At 38.4% G+C, this 19691-nt stretch overlaps 1 protein-coding gene across 1 annotated transcript; it reads right to left on the reverse strand.

Moving 5' to 3' along the window:
• Positions 1 to 7979: 7979 nt before the first annotated feature.
• LOC140932032 (uncharacterized) lies at positions 7980 to 18968 on the reverse strand. The gene is made up of 6 exons (XM_073381695.1): positions 18906 to 18968; positions 18065 to 18136; positions 17259 to 17405; positions 16956 to 17057; positions 10065 to 10245; positions 7980 to 8239 (listed from the first exon to the last, which is right to left on the reverse strand). The coding sequence occupies exons 1-6, from the start codon at positions 18906 to 18908 to the stop codon at positions 7980 to 7982; spliced, it is 765 nt and encodes a 254-aa protein (XP_073237796.1). The 5' UTR covers positions 18909 to 18968.
• Between the last annotated feature and the right edge of the window lie 723 nt (positions 18969 to 19691).

The following is a 19691-nucleotide window of genomic DNA, read 5'->3' on the forward strand; positions in this document are numbered from 1 at the left end:
ACTAAAAACAACACCGAAAGAAGAACATGCTGTAAGAATGTGACTGATTTAGCGAATTGACTTACGCCATGTCCACACCAATCTGGACATTTTAAAACCGCATATTTTTTTCATCAGGATTCGTGGGGACGCAACGGGACCTTAAATCTCTCGGGAGAAACTTTGAAAATAATGCGGTTTCGGTGACCGGACTCCCTGGCTTCGTGAGAAAAGAAGGATATTGATTTCGTGTACAAAAAGTATGTATTTAAAAAAATATTCAGATTCGTGTGGACGTGGCTTTAAATGCACGTGGTTTTGGTTGGTTAAGCCTGCACACAGCGTATTTCCAAGTGAAAAAAGATTGCCTCAGAACTAGGCTGTCGATAGGAGAATCGAATATATACGGCAAAACAACGAGCCCATGTCAATTGATTTTTTGGGCTATTGGCTGGCTGATTTGAATAAAGGAGACTCATAAAAAAAGTCAAACGAATTTCCTGCTATCCACATAACAAGCTGGAAGCTCGAGAGGGGATTAAGAAGCACTTGACGTATACTGTGACGAAAAAAAGTTTCAGTCAGTAAGAGTGGTAGTGAAGTTTGTTTTCTACCATACCTAGGACGTTAATTTTTTATCCTTTTCTTTGCTTTGCTCTAATCCTCCTTTCCAGATTTAGCAGCTATCATCCTAAAAGACCCCCCAAAAATTGACGTTTAAGGACAACATGTCTGCTAAAATCACCCTCCGAAATAAAAAAAAATTGATGGCTAATCGCGTTGGCGTCCTACATGTAAGTGGCTTTGAACTACAGCGCTAGACTGCTCCGTCCTACCTACTCACCATAATAATCAAATATTCACTTACTTAGCTTCAACGCGGATAACAGAATTATTTCTAAACCAGGTATTAAGAGGTATTAAAAAATTTTTCGGCTTGAGATGCGCAAAAACAAAAAAATGCTGACGCCAATTCAGTATTTCTGTCTAAAAATATCGCTGTTAACCCTCGAGCCTGGTCGAAAATTTTGAAAAATGACAAGAAGATCGCAAAAAGCTTCATTTCATTTTTTTCAAAGAAAATCAACGTATTACAGTCGACTCTCTCTTAACGGGCACCTCTACAGTAAAACGGACACTAAGGGTTGGTCCTAGCCTGTACACAGAAGTTGGTCTATTTTTCTTTTCGTTCTTTTCGAAAGCATCGGCGAGCTCGCGAGCGAAGCGAGCGCGCGAGAAAGAAAAATAAAGAATTATTTTCTTGTTATGATTTTCTTCTGGAGTACCACATACACATGCTAATTAGATTTTTAAATTGTACTTTTAAGTACAATTTAAGTTCCAGGAGGAGAGTTATCACCTTCCAGGCGATTTCAAATTCGCTTAAGTTCTCACCGAAAAAGCAATGAAACATGATTGTTAAGCTTTGCTGGTGTATGAACAATTTTAATTGTCTTGAGCTTTCTGTGAAAATTCCGTTGTTCCGCTCAGGGTTTGGAAACAGGTAGTTTAGTTTCCGATATTCTCTTTCAACATCAATATTCCACACTTTTCCGAGGATGTTTGGGGTTCCAGCAGTAAGCTTGCTAGCCATGTTGGACATGTTTTTTTTTTTTTTTCGGGTAAACGGAACTGACGGTCTGAGACTCGAACTGGACGAAGACTTCGCATAAAATAGCTTGCATGTAGTATTCAGGTCTTGTTATAGACACTGAACAATAAATCTGGGCCTATCCAATCAGAGTAGGTGTTGGGTATGACTTATTGTTTGTCAAACAAAAGGCACACGAGATAGTTCACATGCAAATTTTAGAACTCGAGTCAAAATTGAAGGCGATACCTAAATCAGTACCACTGATCAACTACACCACGCTCAACTTGAGATATAATTTATTGGTTCAAGCAAATTTTTCTGTGTTGGAGGAACAGCTTCCCAATTTAAAATGGTGGACCTGAGGGACAACCGGTTTGACTGCAAAGGATTCCCGGACAAAACGATTTTAGGAGTAATCACTGACTGTGAAATTACGGAGGCGGTGTCTGTGAAAACCACTAAACCGATAAAGGTGACCAGAACAAGTCTCAAGGCGAACTCGCGCCAACCAACAACGACTACAAAATATTTTATCATCACAAGATCTAGACCCAAATTTTAGAGCTCGAGTCAAACATTTGTTAAACATAATTAATGACTAACGCGGTGTAAAGATGAATAAAACTTTATTTCACACAAAAAGTTTAAAAAATTTTCCAAGGATCTCAAGACAGCTCTATTTCCACACAGGCGGCGATGTAACATTTTTATTTAGAACAAACAGACAATCAAGCAAGCTCAAAAAACACTCAGGTGAAACAATGCTAATTTTCTCAGATACGTATGCAAATGTCACATCGTTTAGAAACAAAGCCTATTTTACAAGCAACTCTCATAACAGTTTAAAACAACATGAAATGAAGATTTCTGCTCACACTGAGACACTTGAATCATCTCATCCAATTCTTTGAAAACCTCTTGTAGTTTCTTTGAGTGTTCTTTTCGGGCCAATCTGCCGCTTTCATTGCGTTTCCAAGCTCTGCACTTGGTGAGGGTCTTAATGGGGTTAACCGACAGGCGTAAAACAGCCAAAAATTTAGCCGATAGCAGTAAAAATTGAAAAATTTTAACCGTTAGCCGTAAATAGGGTAAAAAAGAGTTAAGCGTAAAAGAAAGTGCTCTCTAGATTCTCTACTTTTAAGGAAGGTACTAAACTCACTTATGGTTGCGTTTTTTATTTCCCGGCTAGTGTAACTCCGTACGCACGTTAGGCGAAGCGCCTTAACCAAGACCTAGGCTCGAAAGTGTGGCTTCTTTCCGGAGGTCGTGCCCTCGAAACACTAGTGTAACAACACGCAGAGATATCATTGTTTGTAAAACACGTTGTCGATAAACAACATTTCCCTGTTTTTCTCTGACGCTACGGTAGACATTGCCATGCTTAGTCCCTGTACGGCGTCTTCCCACGCAATCTCGGTCAAGGCATTTCGGTGGCGAGCTCGCTCGGACCACGTGACCCAAAACGCATTAGCCGCGCAGAATAATGCGGCCCGCGGACAAGGCAACGGCAGATAGTCGTTCCGTACAGTCCTTCGCTATCATTAAAAACACTGGACACGGGAATTTTGTTATTGACTGTTTTCACACTAGAGCTAGAAATGGATCATCCGTCTGAGACTAGCCTGTGTCGGTCGCGTCCTCCCCACAGACACCCCTTCTCCGATATTTTCTGAGCGGAGGGGGCGGCTGTACATAGGCTATCTGGAAAGGATAATCCCGTCTTCAAAAGTCAGGCGGATTGTTCATTCAAAATTAAAACTGTTCCATTTTCAAATTAAGACGTATTACCAATCTGACGCGAATCATCAAACGGATAACCCGTCTCACACGAGTAATCCTTCTCTAGTGTGAAAACAGCCATTTCTGTTATAATGAATGTCGCGCCCCGGCCTTGAGTTGTGCGTTCACGTGTCTGCTTTTGCTTTTTCACAAAGATTATTTTTAAATTGACATTGACATTTCTAAGAGTAAAATAATATTAGAAGTGGAATACTTTATAAAAGGTATAATCTCTGATCAAATGTTAAAATTTTTCAAAATAATAGCTTATTTCATCCCTAGTGATCCGAAGACCTTTATTAAAAAAATACAGGTTAATTAATATTTAACTTTTTGAAACAAAAGAAGTTAATCTTTAACCTTTTCGTTAACAGTAACTGAAAAAAATTAACCGATAGCCGTAAAAGAGCCAAAATTTTAGCCGATAACCGTAAAAGCCACCACCCCATTGAGACCCTCCTTGATGTCTAATAGCTCATTTTCTTTAGTTTAGCCACTTGATAAATGAGTAAAGTGTAGCGGTCACCTTCTTCACAGTCGGTGTCTCCAAATATATTGCTCGGTGTTTTACACATGAGATGATGAATACTGGCAATATTGCAACGATCGGGAACATAACTCAACCCGTCTCCATTGGCATAAGCTTAATGCATTTCTTTTTCACAACCCTCACAGAGAAAGTATTCCAATAACTGTTCGACGCGTTTCTGCCAAATACTATACTCTCTCTTGGCTTCTACTAATTCCGTAGTAAAACTGGCTATCCTTTGTCGCTGGACTTTTTATACTTCGTCAATAGTCAACGGAGGTGTAGCGCTCGATTCCACTTGCATGTTTGGAGCAATGTTTTAAAGAATATTGGTGATAGTAAGACTTTTTTCAGAGCAAACTGAACTTTTAAGAATAAAATGTTGAACGGAAGGCGCGCATTTAATATTATACACATAGTAGATTCTACATTAGCCAATCAGGGTTAAAAGAGCCCGGGCAAGTCTAGGCAACCTATTGTTCCTATTGTGTTCTTTCAAGAAATGACTATCCACTTAATTATGTATGGAGGAAGGTACTAAATTAGTATGCGGGAAGGCACTTAATTAGTATGGAGGAAGGCCCTAAATTAGTATGCAGGAAGACACTTATACATATTAATAAAGGGAAGGCACAAACGGGGTTAATTTTGATGAAGCATGACTACTCTAGATCCAAAAGCATTTGAATTTCCTTGTTCTGATTTGAAAGAAACTTTTTTTGGCGTATCATAAGAACCGTGTCGATAAATAAGAGTTAGTGCCCAGCGGCTCTTTTGTTCTTGTTGTAAACATTTAATCAGTTTTGCCCGAAATATCGCTTCCAAATGAGATGCCCTTGAGTCTTTGAAGGCGAAAAGGGGAAACTCTTGTCACCCTATTCAATCCCTGCCTCCCTCACTCCCTTCGCTCGAAGCTAAAACCGTTAGAGCGGTATTTCTGACTGACATCAGGTTTAACTCTTCCTTATCCCCAATTGAAAACAGAATAAAATAGTGTGATATAAAGCTTTAAGAGAATTACACTGTGCTAAATCAGGCATATTTAAAAGTTTATTTGTCTTTTTTGCACTAAACTTGCTCTTAATTCTCTTACAGCAAATTTTTAGAAGCCTAATCATACAGATAGTTGAAGGCCTACTCTGGGACCTTAAGTCGCCGTAATTTTAGGCGACTTAAGGCGATTTAAGGCGACTTTAGGAAAATTTGGTCAAAATGTTGCGCGACTTAAGGCGATTTAAGGCGACTTTAGGCGATTTAAGGCGACTTTAGGCGACTTAAGGAGAAAAAGGTGACATTTAGGTGAGTTACATGTTAGTGTCAATATGTTGCAGTTAATTTTTAATTTCAGTTAATTTTTGGTTTCCCTTTGTTTTAAATTCATTAGCATACACGACCATACCCAGAAACGATGGAAAAATAAAAATTAACTGAAATAAAAATGAACTACAACATATACAAAATCAAAATCAAAATCTGATAACACTACCTCTCTAGGGACACAATGTTGTAGCATAAGTTAATTCAGTCTTGAAGACATCTACATTAGTCTTCCAAATTTTCAACAATCTCAGCTACCTAATATTTTGAACATTAAATATCAAGGTAGCTTGTGTTGCAGGTGTATTCTAACCGTGGTTAGTAACATTCGTGAAGCAGCTCTAATATCCTTGTTCTGGGCCCTGATGCACTAAATGAATTACCAGCATTTCGAGTTCCCCTTCAACATGATTGGCAAATGGACAATGGCATTTTTAACAGTCCAGTCCTGGCATGTTCTCTAATCCTGATACACACACAGGGGGCCCAGAACTAGGATTTTGCCACTGTTTTGCAGATGGACTTAACCCAGAGTTTAGTTCCATCTGTGGCACAGGCTAATATCAAGGGTGTTGGTTTAGTATTACATTAGCAGAGACAAAATCTGAGTTAGAAGCAACCAAAAGGGTAAATTTTCTCTTGGTCTTTAAATGCATTATTTTATAATATAAGGGACAAAAAATCAATGGTTCCTGCATTTCTTTTTCCAAAAAATAAAACCATAAAAGTGGAGTATTTCAATACATCTCTGTAACATACTGTGAGCTGGTTTGTAGCAAAAACTTTATATTGAAGTGTCTTTTTTTCATAATTTGACAACAAACATTTAAGTAATTAATTTAAAACATCTAAAATCACTTATCGATATCGCACATTATGGAAATGACGATCCCCATTGTATGTCTTGGCAGTTGCTCTGCCAATGTTTGTCCCCACACGCTTGGCTAAGAGGATGTTTTTCCAATTAAATTCAAAACAAAAAGTTTGTAGTTCTCGCCGTGTATATATTGCTCCTTTCCTGTCTCAGTCAAACAAAACACTTCCAAATACTTGCTTCGCTAGTGAGCCGTACTCTCTTATCCATGGTCTCTCTGGAAACTTTCCAGTCGGGTTGATTTCATGAGTGCATTTATGCACCAGCAGAAGCGTAAACAACTAAGCTTAGCTTCAACCAACCTCTCTCGGTCTGTTCCACGCGGCAGCGTTTACGCTCTCAGCACAAAAGGAAGCATTATGCATACATACATACATACATACATACATACATACTTTATTTGTCATGTAGGTCAGTGAAAAAGGCAGCTAAAGAGCTTATGTGGACCTGTGCGTCATGTTTAAACCATGTGCGTCATGTTTAAACCGATGGCAGTACCAAGTGTAAACGTTTCCATTATTATGTCAGAAATTTCCATTTAAAAGGAGATCTTTATACGAAAACGCGAGGTACAACATTCTATCCGCCATTTTGCTTCTCCCAGAATTCCACTGCAGTCGCAAGCTAATTTCCATGCCCTCTCCCCGCCTCCAGACCAGTTAGTCACGTGATCAAAACACACTACTTTCTGGGCGGCCATAACGTGGAGGAAAGAACAGTATTATTTCGCTTTTCTACGTTCTTCATCAATAATGATCGATTACATCAAATCGTTTGGCAGGGAGCAATCACGACAACATAAACAAAGAGCAGTATTACGCACCTTCGATGTACAAAGCTTGAATTTCTGTCTGGAAGGGAAGACCCGAAAGAGACGACTGTACAAGCTAAGCTAAGTGTTCAAGTTTATAAGAGTGATTGTGTTTCTGTCAATGATAGATGGATATAATTCGACGGTAAATACAGATCAGAGGTTGTGTGCCGGAGAAAAAACTTATCATTAGTTGCTCTTAAAATCTGGGTCGGTAATTTACATGGACTAAAATCCAGTACCCCAGGGCTAGTGCCTGGACACTACCCTGTCTACTCTCTTTGCACACTGTTTAATGTAGTTTAGCTAGAACTTGAACCTTTGAATGCCTTTTTAAACAATATTTTTACTGAGAAATATGAGACAAACCTCCCGGATGAAATTAATAAAATACTTGTACAAGTGACTGGATAAAGTTGTGTACTATATGTTGTCATTTTTGCTTAAACAATACAGGAATGATTATTCTTTTATTGCTTACGACTAATTATTACGTGTAGTAAATTGTGTAAAGTAATTAAATGTATAAATTAGAGGGCTGGAGAAGAAATTAATGGGTCTTAAGTCACCGTGGGAGTTTTTTTGTTGGGGGGTGGGGTGGGTCTGTGGCTAATATTATTGAACACGGGTTATTATACACTTTATGAGAAATCATGCATTCTGGAAATAGAAAACTAAAAAAGTAATAACTACAAGACAATTTGAACCTCGTTAAGATTTGAATGATTAAGTGACTTAAGGAAACTAAAGGCGACTTTAGGCGACTTAAGGCGACTTAAGGCGACTTTGGGCGACTTTAGGCGACTTTAGGTCCCAGAGTAGGCCTAGTTGATATCGGATGATTAAAACAATGATATTCCATATAATATTTTTTAAATCATGATATTCTGCCCCATCAGGCTTTTTATTAATTTAAAGTTCGGCTCTCGAGCGAAAACAGTACAATATATGCAAAAACTGTGATAAACAGGACGAATTCATTTCCTTGTCTTAAAAGAAGAACAAAAAATCATTGTTTAGCTTAAGCAAAAAAAAAATCTGTTTATTTCTCTTCTGCTAATGCGCATCTTCTTTCGAAAATGTAGTATAATGTAAATCAGCATATACTATCACAGCAGAGAGTTTTAACATTAATGTGATGGACAATTTTTGAACACTTATATGTCGCACTTATACGATGGCCAACGTGTTTGCATTGGACAACATAAAAGCAATGTGCTGTTCTGTATGTACATTGGACTCTGAAATTGAAATGACCGAGTTTGTTGACACAATATTCCATTCTTCTTCCCTCTGGACCGCCACAATGATGTAAGTCAGCACTAACAAGATGATGGCGCTTCTTTCTTCCTTTATCTAAAAAAATCGAAATGATTGTAAGAGTAGGAGTCGCAGTCGCAGTAAACATATTTGTGGTAAGTTATAACAGTCAAAACCCGTTTAGTGCGGATACTGAGGGGGCCATAGAAAATGTCCGTATTAGCAGAGTTAGGGCCGTAGCTAGGTTTTTTGTAAGGGGGAGGGGGGGGGGGAATTATCGCGACTGCCAAAGGCCTTGTAGGGGGTTCTGAGGGTATCCTCCTCCAGAAACCTTTCAAATTTGGGGGCTCCGAAATGCTATTTTCAGCACTTGTCATGAGATATGTCTCCGGAAAATCGACCTCGAATATGAAAATGGCAAACAATTGCAAGTCACTACAATCAAAATAACTGAGTCTAAAGAAAGCAAATCTATCCAAAGACTTGATGTGTCTGGCTCAACAGATCCAGGGGGGCAGCTGCCCCCCTTACCCCCCCGCTAGCTATGGCTCTGGGGGTGTCCATATTAAGCGGCCCGTGTACAAAATTCACCTTAAATTTCATTTGAACAAATACTGAAGAAATAAAACAGGACATCAGCATCGTCAAATTAAATATCTCTAACCTTCACAAAGCCGTTATTCCGCGGGCAACATGGAATCTATTCGATTTATATGAACAGAAAAGAAGAAATGACAACACTTTCTTCGCACCGCTTAACTGCTCGATGATTTGTGCCAGTTTAGGCATTTTGTAAGCCACAAGCGCTACTTTTCGTCTCTACTTCCTCTTTATTTTGTATACAGTTTCTCCGAAAGGTTTTTCAAGGTCTTTACTTGCTCAAAGCAGAATAATCGCGAAAACATTCTGCAAAACTGCGAGTCTCTCATAGTGATGACACACGAAAGCAACTGTTGTGAATACCTCCCGTCTTCCAGTTAAGGCATTTTAAAGTCATCAAGAGATATTTTTGTCTCGGTCTCTCTGTTTTTATTACTTGCAAACAGCTCCTGCTAAACATTTTTCAAGGCCTTCACTTGCTAAGTCCCTTAATCCAAAATAATCTTGCAAACATTTTCAAAACCTTGCGCCATGTTGAGCAAAACAGAGAAAAACAAGTTTCCCGTGACCTCATCCATGTGTCTGTACTCTAATACTGTAGTTCATAGGCAACGACCAATCACGGCGCGCGTAATATTCATCATATGCCGCAGCATTACTATCTTTTTTATTTTTCATTTCATTCATTACCTCAAACGATTTCTGCAGACGTTGTCCGTTTGTTTTTGTAATGCCAACATCTAAACATAAGTATCAGTGTTTTCTTATTCCTGTCCAAAGTTTCAGTGCCCAGTGTACATTTTCAAGAATCTACACGTTGATTGTTTCCCATACAAACTTTTATCAGTTTGGTCATACATTTTCCTTTTAAATGGCCTAGACAAGAAGCCAAAACAAAACAGCAGCAAAACAAAACGACATTCTTAGCAACAAGAAGCCAAGAGTGTTCGCCGACGAACCGCCGTCAGCCAACAGTTTGCATTGCGTATTGTATTTTCTGGCATTGGATTGGCTCAGACCAGCTGTCCTATTTTTGTTAAATAGGACAGTTTGCCTATTTGTAAATGAAAGCCCTGTCTGAAACTATCCAAATAAGTCCTTAATCGGACAGTTCGTAAAAATTAAAGGATAGTAGCTTTGCTGACAATATCGGATTACTTACAGCTATACTTAAGTTTATAAAACTGAAATAAAATTCGGAATTTTAAACACGAGAGTGGAGATGCTTCGACAAAAACAGTAGTACCAGTAGCGAATAGCCGTTTTTGGGTCGAAAAATCGGACGAGTTACCAGGCGTACATAGCCATTTGGTATTCTCACCTTGGATCTTGTAAAATGTTGCATTTATTGCGTCCATTGGAACTTCTTCTGCCATGTAGATTGGAAAGGTACCACAGAAATCCACAATACTCTGAGGTAATGCCAAACGATTCGCCAAACCAAGTACTTTTGTTATAAATTTCTCGGCAGAAACCTTGTTTGGAATAGGCTGCTTGGATGCCTTGAAAAAAGTTAAATAAACAACTGATTAATGTTTCAGGGTACTGATATCGAGTTCTTAGGCAGGCGGGAAGTTTGAGAGCAAGGAAAGCGCTTTGCATGACCTGAATTTTCTTCATGCAGCTTTCAAATTTACTTCACTCTCAAAACCAGGACCGAGTTATAAGATGGTTCGTCCCCTTCTTATAGTGAAATATTTAAAACCAATGCAGAAATGGTTATATTTCAAGTTCTAAAAAATTGTTTCTTGACACGTTCTATTTATAACGGAGCTCTCTCGCGCGCGAAGCGGGCGCCAGCGGATCACAATGATTAAGTAAATCTACCCATCCCAGAAAATTTAGTAATCACGTGACCGTACACCGACTGAACGAACGACTGTCCGTCCGCACCACAGGGAAACCAATGTTTACTATCACATTTTCTAGCTTGTTTAGGAGCCCAGGAGAAAACTGATTGCACATCAATGTTGTGATCAATTGACAGCTGTCAAAAAAGGTATCCTCTGACCAGTATCACCTGACCGTATCGCCGGCTCAGGTATCGACCCATCGAGGTCGAGTACTTTTTAAAGTTATGCGCTGACAAGTTACTAGTTTTCAAATAATCGCAGGCTTAAAATTATTTTTAAACAAGAATCGCCGAGAGGCGATTTTTAACTGGTCTGCAAAGGGGCTATTTTTTCTGAGGGGAGGGGGCGACTATACACACTCAGGCTACCATAAAACCTTGTCGGCAACCATTGCATGCAACAGAATCTCATGTGAGACTGAAACATAAACTCATTCAGAACATTGTACCCTTTTGAAAGACTTTGGTAACCAAAAAAAAAGAGTACCATTTTTAGTGGGGGCTGTATAATAACTTTTAAATTCCACCATTATGAATAAAAATAAACAAGTTAGCCATTAATTCTAAACAGGAAACAATTTGCATTATTTCCGCGCTCTCCTCCCCCAATCCCTCTGTGCCCCAAAATATAGAGTGACAGTATAACGTGACCAATTTGACGTAACCGGAAATTCCAAAAATTGTTGTCCTTCTACGAGCATAAAATGCGACAGACTGAGCTGATTTACACTAGACAGAAAGATTGTATTGTATGAAAACCAGAAGTATACTAAAACAGACAATTAACTGCCCATTGATTTTGCCTGATCCAGAGGCCTCACTGACTGCACGGAGACTTTACTGCGCTTTTCACAAACATGCGAACTCCAAAGTTCAAAAGCCACCTTCACAATTGTGTTTATCGCTGCCGTCAATCATAATTACGATCACAAGCAACGAACCTTGAAACAGAGAAACACACAAAACGGATCGAAATCCACAAATCACAAACCATGACCTTTTGAACCCGTGAAGTAAAGTTTTGTTTCCTAAGAGGTCCGTTAAGATGATTGACAGCAGCGAAAAACGCAATCGTCGGTTGGGTTCTGAACTTCAGAATTCGCATGTTTATGAAAAGTGCGATCCTAATTTGCGGTCCACAGTCTGCATGAAAACGCACTATTTTTTCCACAAGATGAAAAGTATTCAGTTTTAAGATTTTCCTCACGGTATTTTTCTCTAACTTAAAGGAATAAAATCCTTTGCATTTTGAAAGTTAAAAATTCGCTCCAGTTCTGTTTGTCTCACCCAAGACTAACTTTTCTTCATGGAAGATAACTATGCCGCTTTATAACTCGCGCGAGGTTTTTGTGCCAGCTAAACAATATGGAAACACTATTCACAGTGACTCCTTGGATATTAAAGAGACTGAACGTGACGCTCTATTATGCCTTTGTTTACTTCTGATCACATCTTCAAGCGAAGTCTCTCTTTTCAAGCGATTCATCTCAATGCACACTAATTGACCCTTATATTAGTTAAAATCCTATGGTTCATTTATATTAATGCTGTTTTTGCCCCTCACACTGACTGTGTTCGTTCGTATTCAAAACACCTTTACGAAAATAAAGGTCGTATAAGTCATGTGTGTTATGTTTCGAGATAAATGGATTATACGCTTTTTTAAGTTTCCATTTTGCGGTGACTTCAGTTTACATCTCCATAAAATGGTAAAAGAAATATCAAGAAACATCACGAGAGCTGAAAATTTTCAAAGGCATGTTTCTGAAACTCGCTAATGCTGACATCAATATAGCGTGCTTGCTTAATGGGCTAAAACACAGAATTGTGATCACAAGATCTTGTACTAATTTAATGACAAAAGCTTAGCAAGATACAGATAAAAACAAAAGCACATCCCCTGAAACCTCGCCGTGGCTACACTTGTATGCTCTACTCAGTCACCAAACCTTGTCGGTAATAGCTCATATTTTCCTCAAGTCCCTCTCTGTGAAGCTCCCGGATGGGATGTCCCGGAGAAGCTTTAAACTTGTGTGCGAAATTCTCAGAGCTCCTATTTTTGTCCGTGTCTTCTTTTTCCTCAGTATCCGAAATTTAGATCTCCAAAGTGGCGTGTGTTGCATTAAATAGAAGGAAATATTTAAAGGAAAAGCCAGTCTTCTAACATGGCAAAGTTGTCACGTCCCTCGCTTATGGACGTGCGTCACATTAGGATTCATCTGCAATTCATCGGCAACTGAGTTGTTCGCTTCACTGACTATGACGGTTACAATCAAGTCTTCAGCCATAGTGTCGTCAACTGGTGAAATACTTTGCTCATAAATTGTGCTTCTTAATTGCTCATGTACTACATCGATCGATAGTTCACGAAGCAGCCACGGCGTTCCAAACCTGACGCTCACAGTCATCTTTTCAGTCTTTTAGTGTGAACCTACCGTGAATGGCGTGTCGGTTTGAATGCAACGCGAGCATTTCTCTGAGTTTCCCAGCGCCAACATCATCTAACTGACTTAAACTCTAACAATAAAAAAAATTATAGAGTTACTCCCATGGTCGAATCGCTTCGAACAACGCAAATAGCCTTCTTCAGGTTCGCAACGCCTTGTGGGTTTTTCAGGGGGAGCGCAGACAAGGTACAAAAAGTATCCGTGCAAGGGTTCATGCAAGAGAAAATCCTATGAAACCATTTGTGAGAACATCGTTTCTACGTACCAGACCCTCGTTTTTTCCCTCCCCCGGATGACCACTTTTTCACACCGACGACCGAAAACCCATTTTATGACTGGGCTTGCCGGGCAGCCCAGTAAAAATTCATATGAAATATGTTGTTTTTATGTCACTACGGCCTCGCACTATTAAGATTTTGATTTTAAAGTGACCCCGGACGCAAAAATTTAGCCAGTTATTTTAAAATACAGGCGGGAATGACCTTTTCTTACCATGGTCACACGTTGGTCATCCTCTACCTCCAATTTTTATGCTCTGATTGGTCAAAATTTGACAGGTGCCTTCATGCGGAAAATTTATGCAGCATCTTGAAACTTGTTTACTATGACAGCTGAAGCTGACAGAGTTGTGTCAACTTGTGATGTTTTTAACTGTCTCTTTCCACTGCATGTACAAAATGAAATACAGCTGCTATCAAGAGTCTTCTGTTATTCATGGCTGGTTTGTTTACTGGGTTTTGGTTGAGAAATGCGTCGCTTGTCAAAGTCGGAAATCCGATTTCGGATGCCATCGTTTTCGTTTTTTACCTTGCTTGATGCGTAAGAGGGTTTAAAAGTCTCAAGCGATTCTGGCCTTACTTGATAGCTTTCAGGAGCTCGGTCTCGAATGGTAAACCTGAGTAATTATTGTATTTGATGTTTGTTTTTTTTTTTCATATTTAATTTCATGGAGTCGAGCACAGTTTATGCGGCAAGTTTATGCACGTTTGTAAGATTTGAGACAATGATCTGACCTAGTATCAGGTTTGATATAAGCTTACAGAACTTTAAAAAGCCTTTAGATATATTTTCTCACGGCAAATAGAAAGAAAACTTTCCGAAAAATATTTAGTTATAAATTCGGCTGTAGAAAGAAAACTATTCACCTTTGAAAAAGCAAACACCGGGAGGCCGGCTTAAAACATAAACTTAAGCTTTAAGCTTAAAGACTCAGGATTTTTAGAGACATTTTAATACTTGTCTTCGCGAATAAAAATTGTTGTCTGTGTAAATGGCTCACCGCATTATATTTTTTTTATTGATTGTTAATAGTCTATCTTGCAATTTTAATCGCTGTGCCGTTTGTTTTCAGTCGTTCATGAACATCTCTTGCAGGAGTACTCAAAACCCAGCGCGTATCAAACGCTTTTAAAAATTACACATCGTGATAAAACCATTAAATAAAAATATAAACGTAATAAATTCTTTGTTATGTTGCAGCGTAACTCTATTTATGTCCATTCAAACATTCTACCACAGCTCGCACTGCAAATAATCGTCTGGCCGCATAGGTGATTTTGGAAATTTTTTGAACGGTTTCGCTAAAAGCCTACGATTGATCGTCCTGAATATTGACTGAGTGCAATTTGCCTTGAAAAATTGTGAAATACTGCATCCTGTCCGAGGTCTGTATGATAAATACAGCGCCTCATAGTACTGTTTCACCTCAGATGTGATGTATAACAAGTATATTAAAAGATTGGATCAAACACCCCCAGATTTGTTGGCAAGATTTTGTAAAGTAAACTTGTCGAACGCAAAAAATTCGGCCTGATTTGTTTTCCAAGAATTTGTTTTCCAGGCCTAATTTACTGTGATCAAGAGCCATTATGGCTCTTGAATGTGATCGAAGATGATTGCTATTTTTTTGGTGTACATATAAGGCTATCAACTCGATGTAAGATGTTTTACTCCAAAATCACTTAGCCTTTCCCTCAAAAGTCACATGAACATGCCCTTAAGTTAATTGAGTTGTGGATTACAAGTTTATTGTTTGATTTAAATTATAAATTTATTAATGGGAGTTTCGCTTTTATCCCTGGTTAAATCTATATATTAGAGTGCTTTAGAATTTGCGCAAAGGCCTCACTGTTGTCGTTTGCTGGCAATTTTTTTTCGTGAGGCTGACGCGAGCACTTCACGTGAGAAATTCGCAGAAAAATAATACAGCACTTGAAAATCGATTCCTGTAACAGATCAATGGATGATAACCATCGTTTTCAATCCTTTCATCCAAGTTCTGAGTCTTTTGAAAACGTTGATCAACTATAGCAACTAACGCTTTTTTTAAAAGTAGGTTGAGTTTGATCGTCCGGGTGAACGTAGTCCTGAAGAGGACTTTTGTTGTTGACAGTGACTGACGTTTCGACAACCTGTGCGGTAGTCATCTTCAGAGTCAAAGTGAATTGTATCACGTCAGTTGATGGTATTATACTCTGGTTATTGGTCTGATTGGTCAATTACGTTGCGATGTTATTGGTCGTCTGTCAGTTAAGCCTTGATGTTATTGGCTATGAAGACTCGTAATCAGTAATTGGTGCGTTTCGATCCGTCTATTGTAGTAGTAGTTTTGGTAGTCCATACAGCTAAGGTGGCTGCGGAACACTACAACTCAGCCTGTGTTCCAACGGAACACACATACACACAAAAAACAAACAACTAAACCAACTAAGCGAAAACGGTCGACCCCAATAGAAAACAACCAAATTTTATAACCAGTTTACTTTTCTACAAAAAGGCAAAATATTGTTGTCAGTAACATGCATGACCATCCCTGTTAATATATCTCTTTCGATTCAAAAGTACTTAAAGAAGCTTAATTACTTTCTTTTAAAGGCCGGAGACGAATTAAAAGTGTCAAAAGAGGCAATTTCATGGAACTCTTAACCTGTACAATCATGACATCTGACACGGCCAGTAATTATGCAAATACGCAAAATGGCAGATTATAATCTACTGTTGGTTGCAATCCTAGAAGATACCCGCAAGTCTGAGCCTATAAACCAAAAACATAAGCTTAACTCTTTACTTTGATATGATTTTTAAACAGATTTAGGCCGTAACTTTTGAGATATTTTCCCTCAAATCTTCCTTACTTTCAGGGTTTGGATTAAGCCTGCAAAATAGGTATTCTTTAAACCACTGTAACTTGAACATGTTTTGATCAAAGATGTTTTTGTGTAGCCTGTGAACTATCGAAGGTTAACTAAAAAAGCTGAATCTAACAGATTTTTTGTGCGGGCATTCGTTTGTTTACAAGGCGCTTTTCAATATCCACCAATTTTAGTCTTTGAAACACTCTCTGAGAAGCCGAGACGGAGTCAATTCGTTTTTGGCTTGTAGCAAAGCTAAGAATAAGAATTTGAAAACAAAAATAGCGATTTTAGTATACACCTACTAAAGCCTCTTCACCGACAAAAAATAAAGGAAAAGTATTTTTTGTCGCGAAATCGAGTGGACCGCTTTTAGGGAGACTGCCTCTTAATTATTTCAAATCGCCAAGCTCGCTGCAAGTGACCCTCTTGTTTCTAATAACAACCCTAAACACTGCTCAAAACAAAACTCTTGAAGCTTACAAACCCTGATTACCTTCACTCTTGATTGTTCTGTTGAAAAAGACACGTTCATGATTAATCCCCTAAAGGTTCTTACATTCAACTTGAAAGGTCACTGGCCCTCTCTATCTTATAGCGCCGATTCGTCAAACAATTAATTTTTTTTTCCAAAAATGCCATGATACGTGTACATAAATAAGAGCATATTTGATCTTTTGAAGGTTCTCTAAACCGTACTGCGTACGACATACCTGAATTCCTTTGAATATTGGAATTACTACTCTTACACTGACATTTCCTTCATTACAACGGAAACTCACCTGTTCCATGTCAAGTTTCAGTTTCTGTGGCGTGGGAAAAGATGGGTCCAATTGAAACACATAGCAATCCTGCGTTGATGGAACACGACGAACAGATAAACCCTGTGTTTGTATAAAGACCTCAATAAGAATATAGTTCATTTCAGACCAACAGTTGGTATTAACCCCGTTTTAAAAGTCCTAATACTTCAGCAACATGGAATGGAATATAATGGAAAGCTACATGTGAGACCAAATATATAATTTTTAACCAGTCTGTGCGAGAATGCTATTCAGTTTTAATTATAACCTATAATGACTCACCGCATTAAAGTCATTCAACAAATCCATTGCATCCACTTCATTGTGTTGAGGCACTCGGACCACTTCTTTTTGGTTTTCCAAGTCTATTTCTATTTCCTCCTTGACTAATGTCCCTTTTTCGACGATTTGAAAAGAGTAGCGATCAACCTTGAGACATCCATAAGAAGGAAAAGTATTTCTTAAATCATATAAAAAATATGCGTAGCCTAACGTAGATAAATTATCAGGGCGTAAATTAAAGGACTAACATTAGTTAAGAGCTTATTTTAGGAAAACCAAACAGTAAAGGGTGCTGGTTTATCTTGGTTAGCTTTTTTTTGGTGCACAGTTTGTATCTAACTCTTCGATGAAAAATAGCACCAATCTTTGTTTTCGTATACATTGCCTCTGCCGGAAGTGGGGCGGGCAGCAACTTTAACCCTTCTGACCTACAAAAACGTTTCAATTTTGCATGGATGATGTTTAAAACTAAGGTTAACGCAACTCTTCATGTCTGTTAAATAGATGTAATAAGGGGATAGACTTTACATTTAAGCACATTTGGTAACGAGGTAGCTTTTTTACGAAGCGAAGGAGCTTTGATAAAGATGAAAAGGTAGTGGGCATAATCTCATAATTATCAGGCGTTTTCAGTAGTGAATCGACTACTTCCTTTCTCTCATTGTTTACAGTACCCTAAATTTGAAAATCACTACTGCCTGTTATTACACCCATTGCAAATACAAAATCAGATTTTGTGAAAACTCTTTGGGAAGCTAGAAGCGTAAAATAAATCTACGTATAGTTTAAAGTATAAAATCACCTACATTACAGTTTACTTGGACAGCCAAGCAGAATAAAAGAATGAAAGCAGTCAAAGGTCCTCGTCCCGACTGAGCCTACAACAGTTACAAAAAAAAAGACAATTTGTTAGTAAAAGACGTTTTTGCGTTGGCAAAGGGTCTAAAAACAAACCATTATTCTGATACAAATAGCTTTAAATTTAAAACTAATTAGTAAAGGAAAGACAACAGTAAACAATTTGCGGTTGGAGGAGTCGCTGAGAAAATTTTGGTGGGACATGTAATGCGAGGCACCAGTGTTTATAGCAAAAATCACTATACTAGCTTGCAGGCAAATCAAATCTAATTTGGTACTATTCAATTTTTAAGGGGACAGGATCATCTAGGAAAAACAAGGTTTTCCCTTCTAAAAGCTGAAGTAAGTCTTATACGTGTATATATAACTCAAAAGCAAAATTATAGCCGGCATATGCCTTTGTTGTCGTTGGTACGTAAACTTATCGTTTATCTAACTCATGATCGCATAACTGCTACTCTTTAGTAAAGGATACCGTGACCATCGATCGTGATGCCAAAAGTATACTCTCCGACATGGACGAGAAAATTTGTCTCAGAATACTATGTGAGAAGCTTGCGACCAACAAAGCGAATAAAAGAAGCTTAAAACTGTTTGTCTCAAATAATTCTTTATGCCTTCCGTTTTAACAAATGTTCTCTTTCTCCTTCTTAACTCTAACGGAAGGCAAACAGTCCATTTGTCTCGCAACAAACAGAGCAGCGAAGCCGCGCCAGCTGAATTCATGTTTGGTTACTGCAGAAGGTTACTAGCATATTTAGTCTCCTTAATTACTATTTGGACACTTACCATATTCTTTCATAAAATCGTTTCAGGCTTTTCTTACTGTTAACAGCTGCTTGTGAATGCTTGTGAATGTTGAATCGTTCGTCAATTTTACGTTACTAATATACCATAGCCGTTTCAGCAATCCAGGATCAACTATTGTATTACAACTGCAATTCAGTTCCTCATCAAAGACAAGAACCAGTTTAGCCTCTCAGCAACATCGACCTAAGCGGGTTAATCTATCCCGTTTCAGCGACACAGGTTTCTAAGACTAGTGGTCTTGACACGTTTTTCAGGAAGTGGGACATTGATGATTTAAATCAAAGGCTCCTAGGAACGAGCTCATGGATGAACTGAATTAGTATAGAAAAGACAGTTCAATAATCAAAGAAAAACATTTTAAGTCTTTTTGGACGGTTCATTGTGTACGGACTTGCCAAATTACTGCGTGACTCGATGTGCACATGAATATTCTAGAAACTTGTTATCAGTGCAGTATTTCTACTTATAACGCAAAGATCACTTTAAGCAAGTATTAACGGTTGTTAGTTGTAAAATAATTTGCTTTCTCATGTGACTGTCAAACACTTTCCGAACGATGGTGCACTTTCTTGTAAAATAGGGCGGGTAAGTTTTACATAAGCCCGAGTTTTATTTAAACAGTGGTTTTAAACAACTATTTTAATGGACCTCGAAGGTTTCCAATAAGTGCGATGCTTTTAAATAAATGTTTCCATATGCTGTTCTCAAAGAGTACGTAACGGTTAGTTTTTGTGGTACGAGCTATTAATTACAGAATACAGGCGT

Source organism: Porites lutea, chromosome 3 (assembly GCF_958299795.1).
Source record: "Porites lutea chromosome 3, jaPorLute2.1, whole genome shotgun sequence".
Lineage (NCBI taxonomy): Eukaryota > Metazoa > Cnidaria > Anthozoa > Scleractinia > Poritidae > Porites > Porites lutea.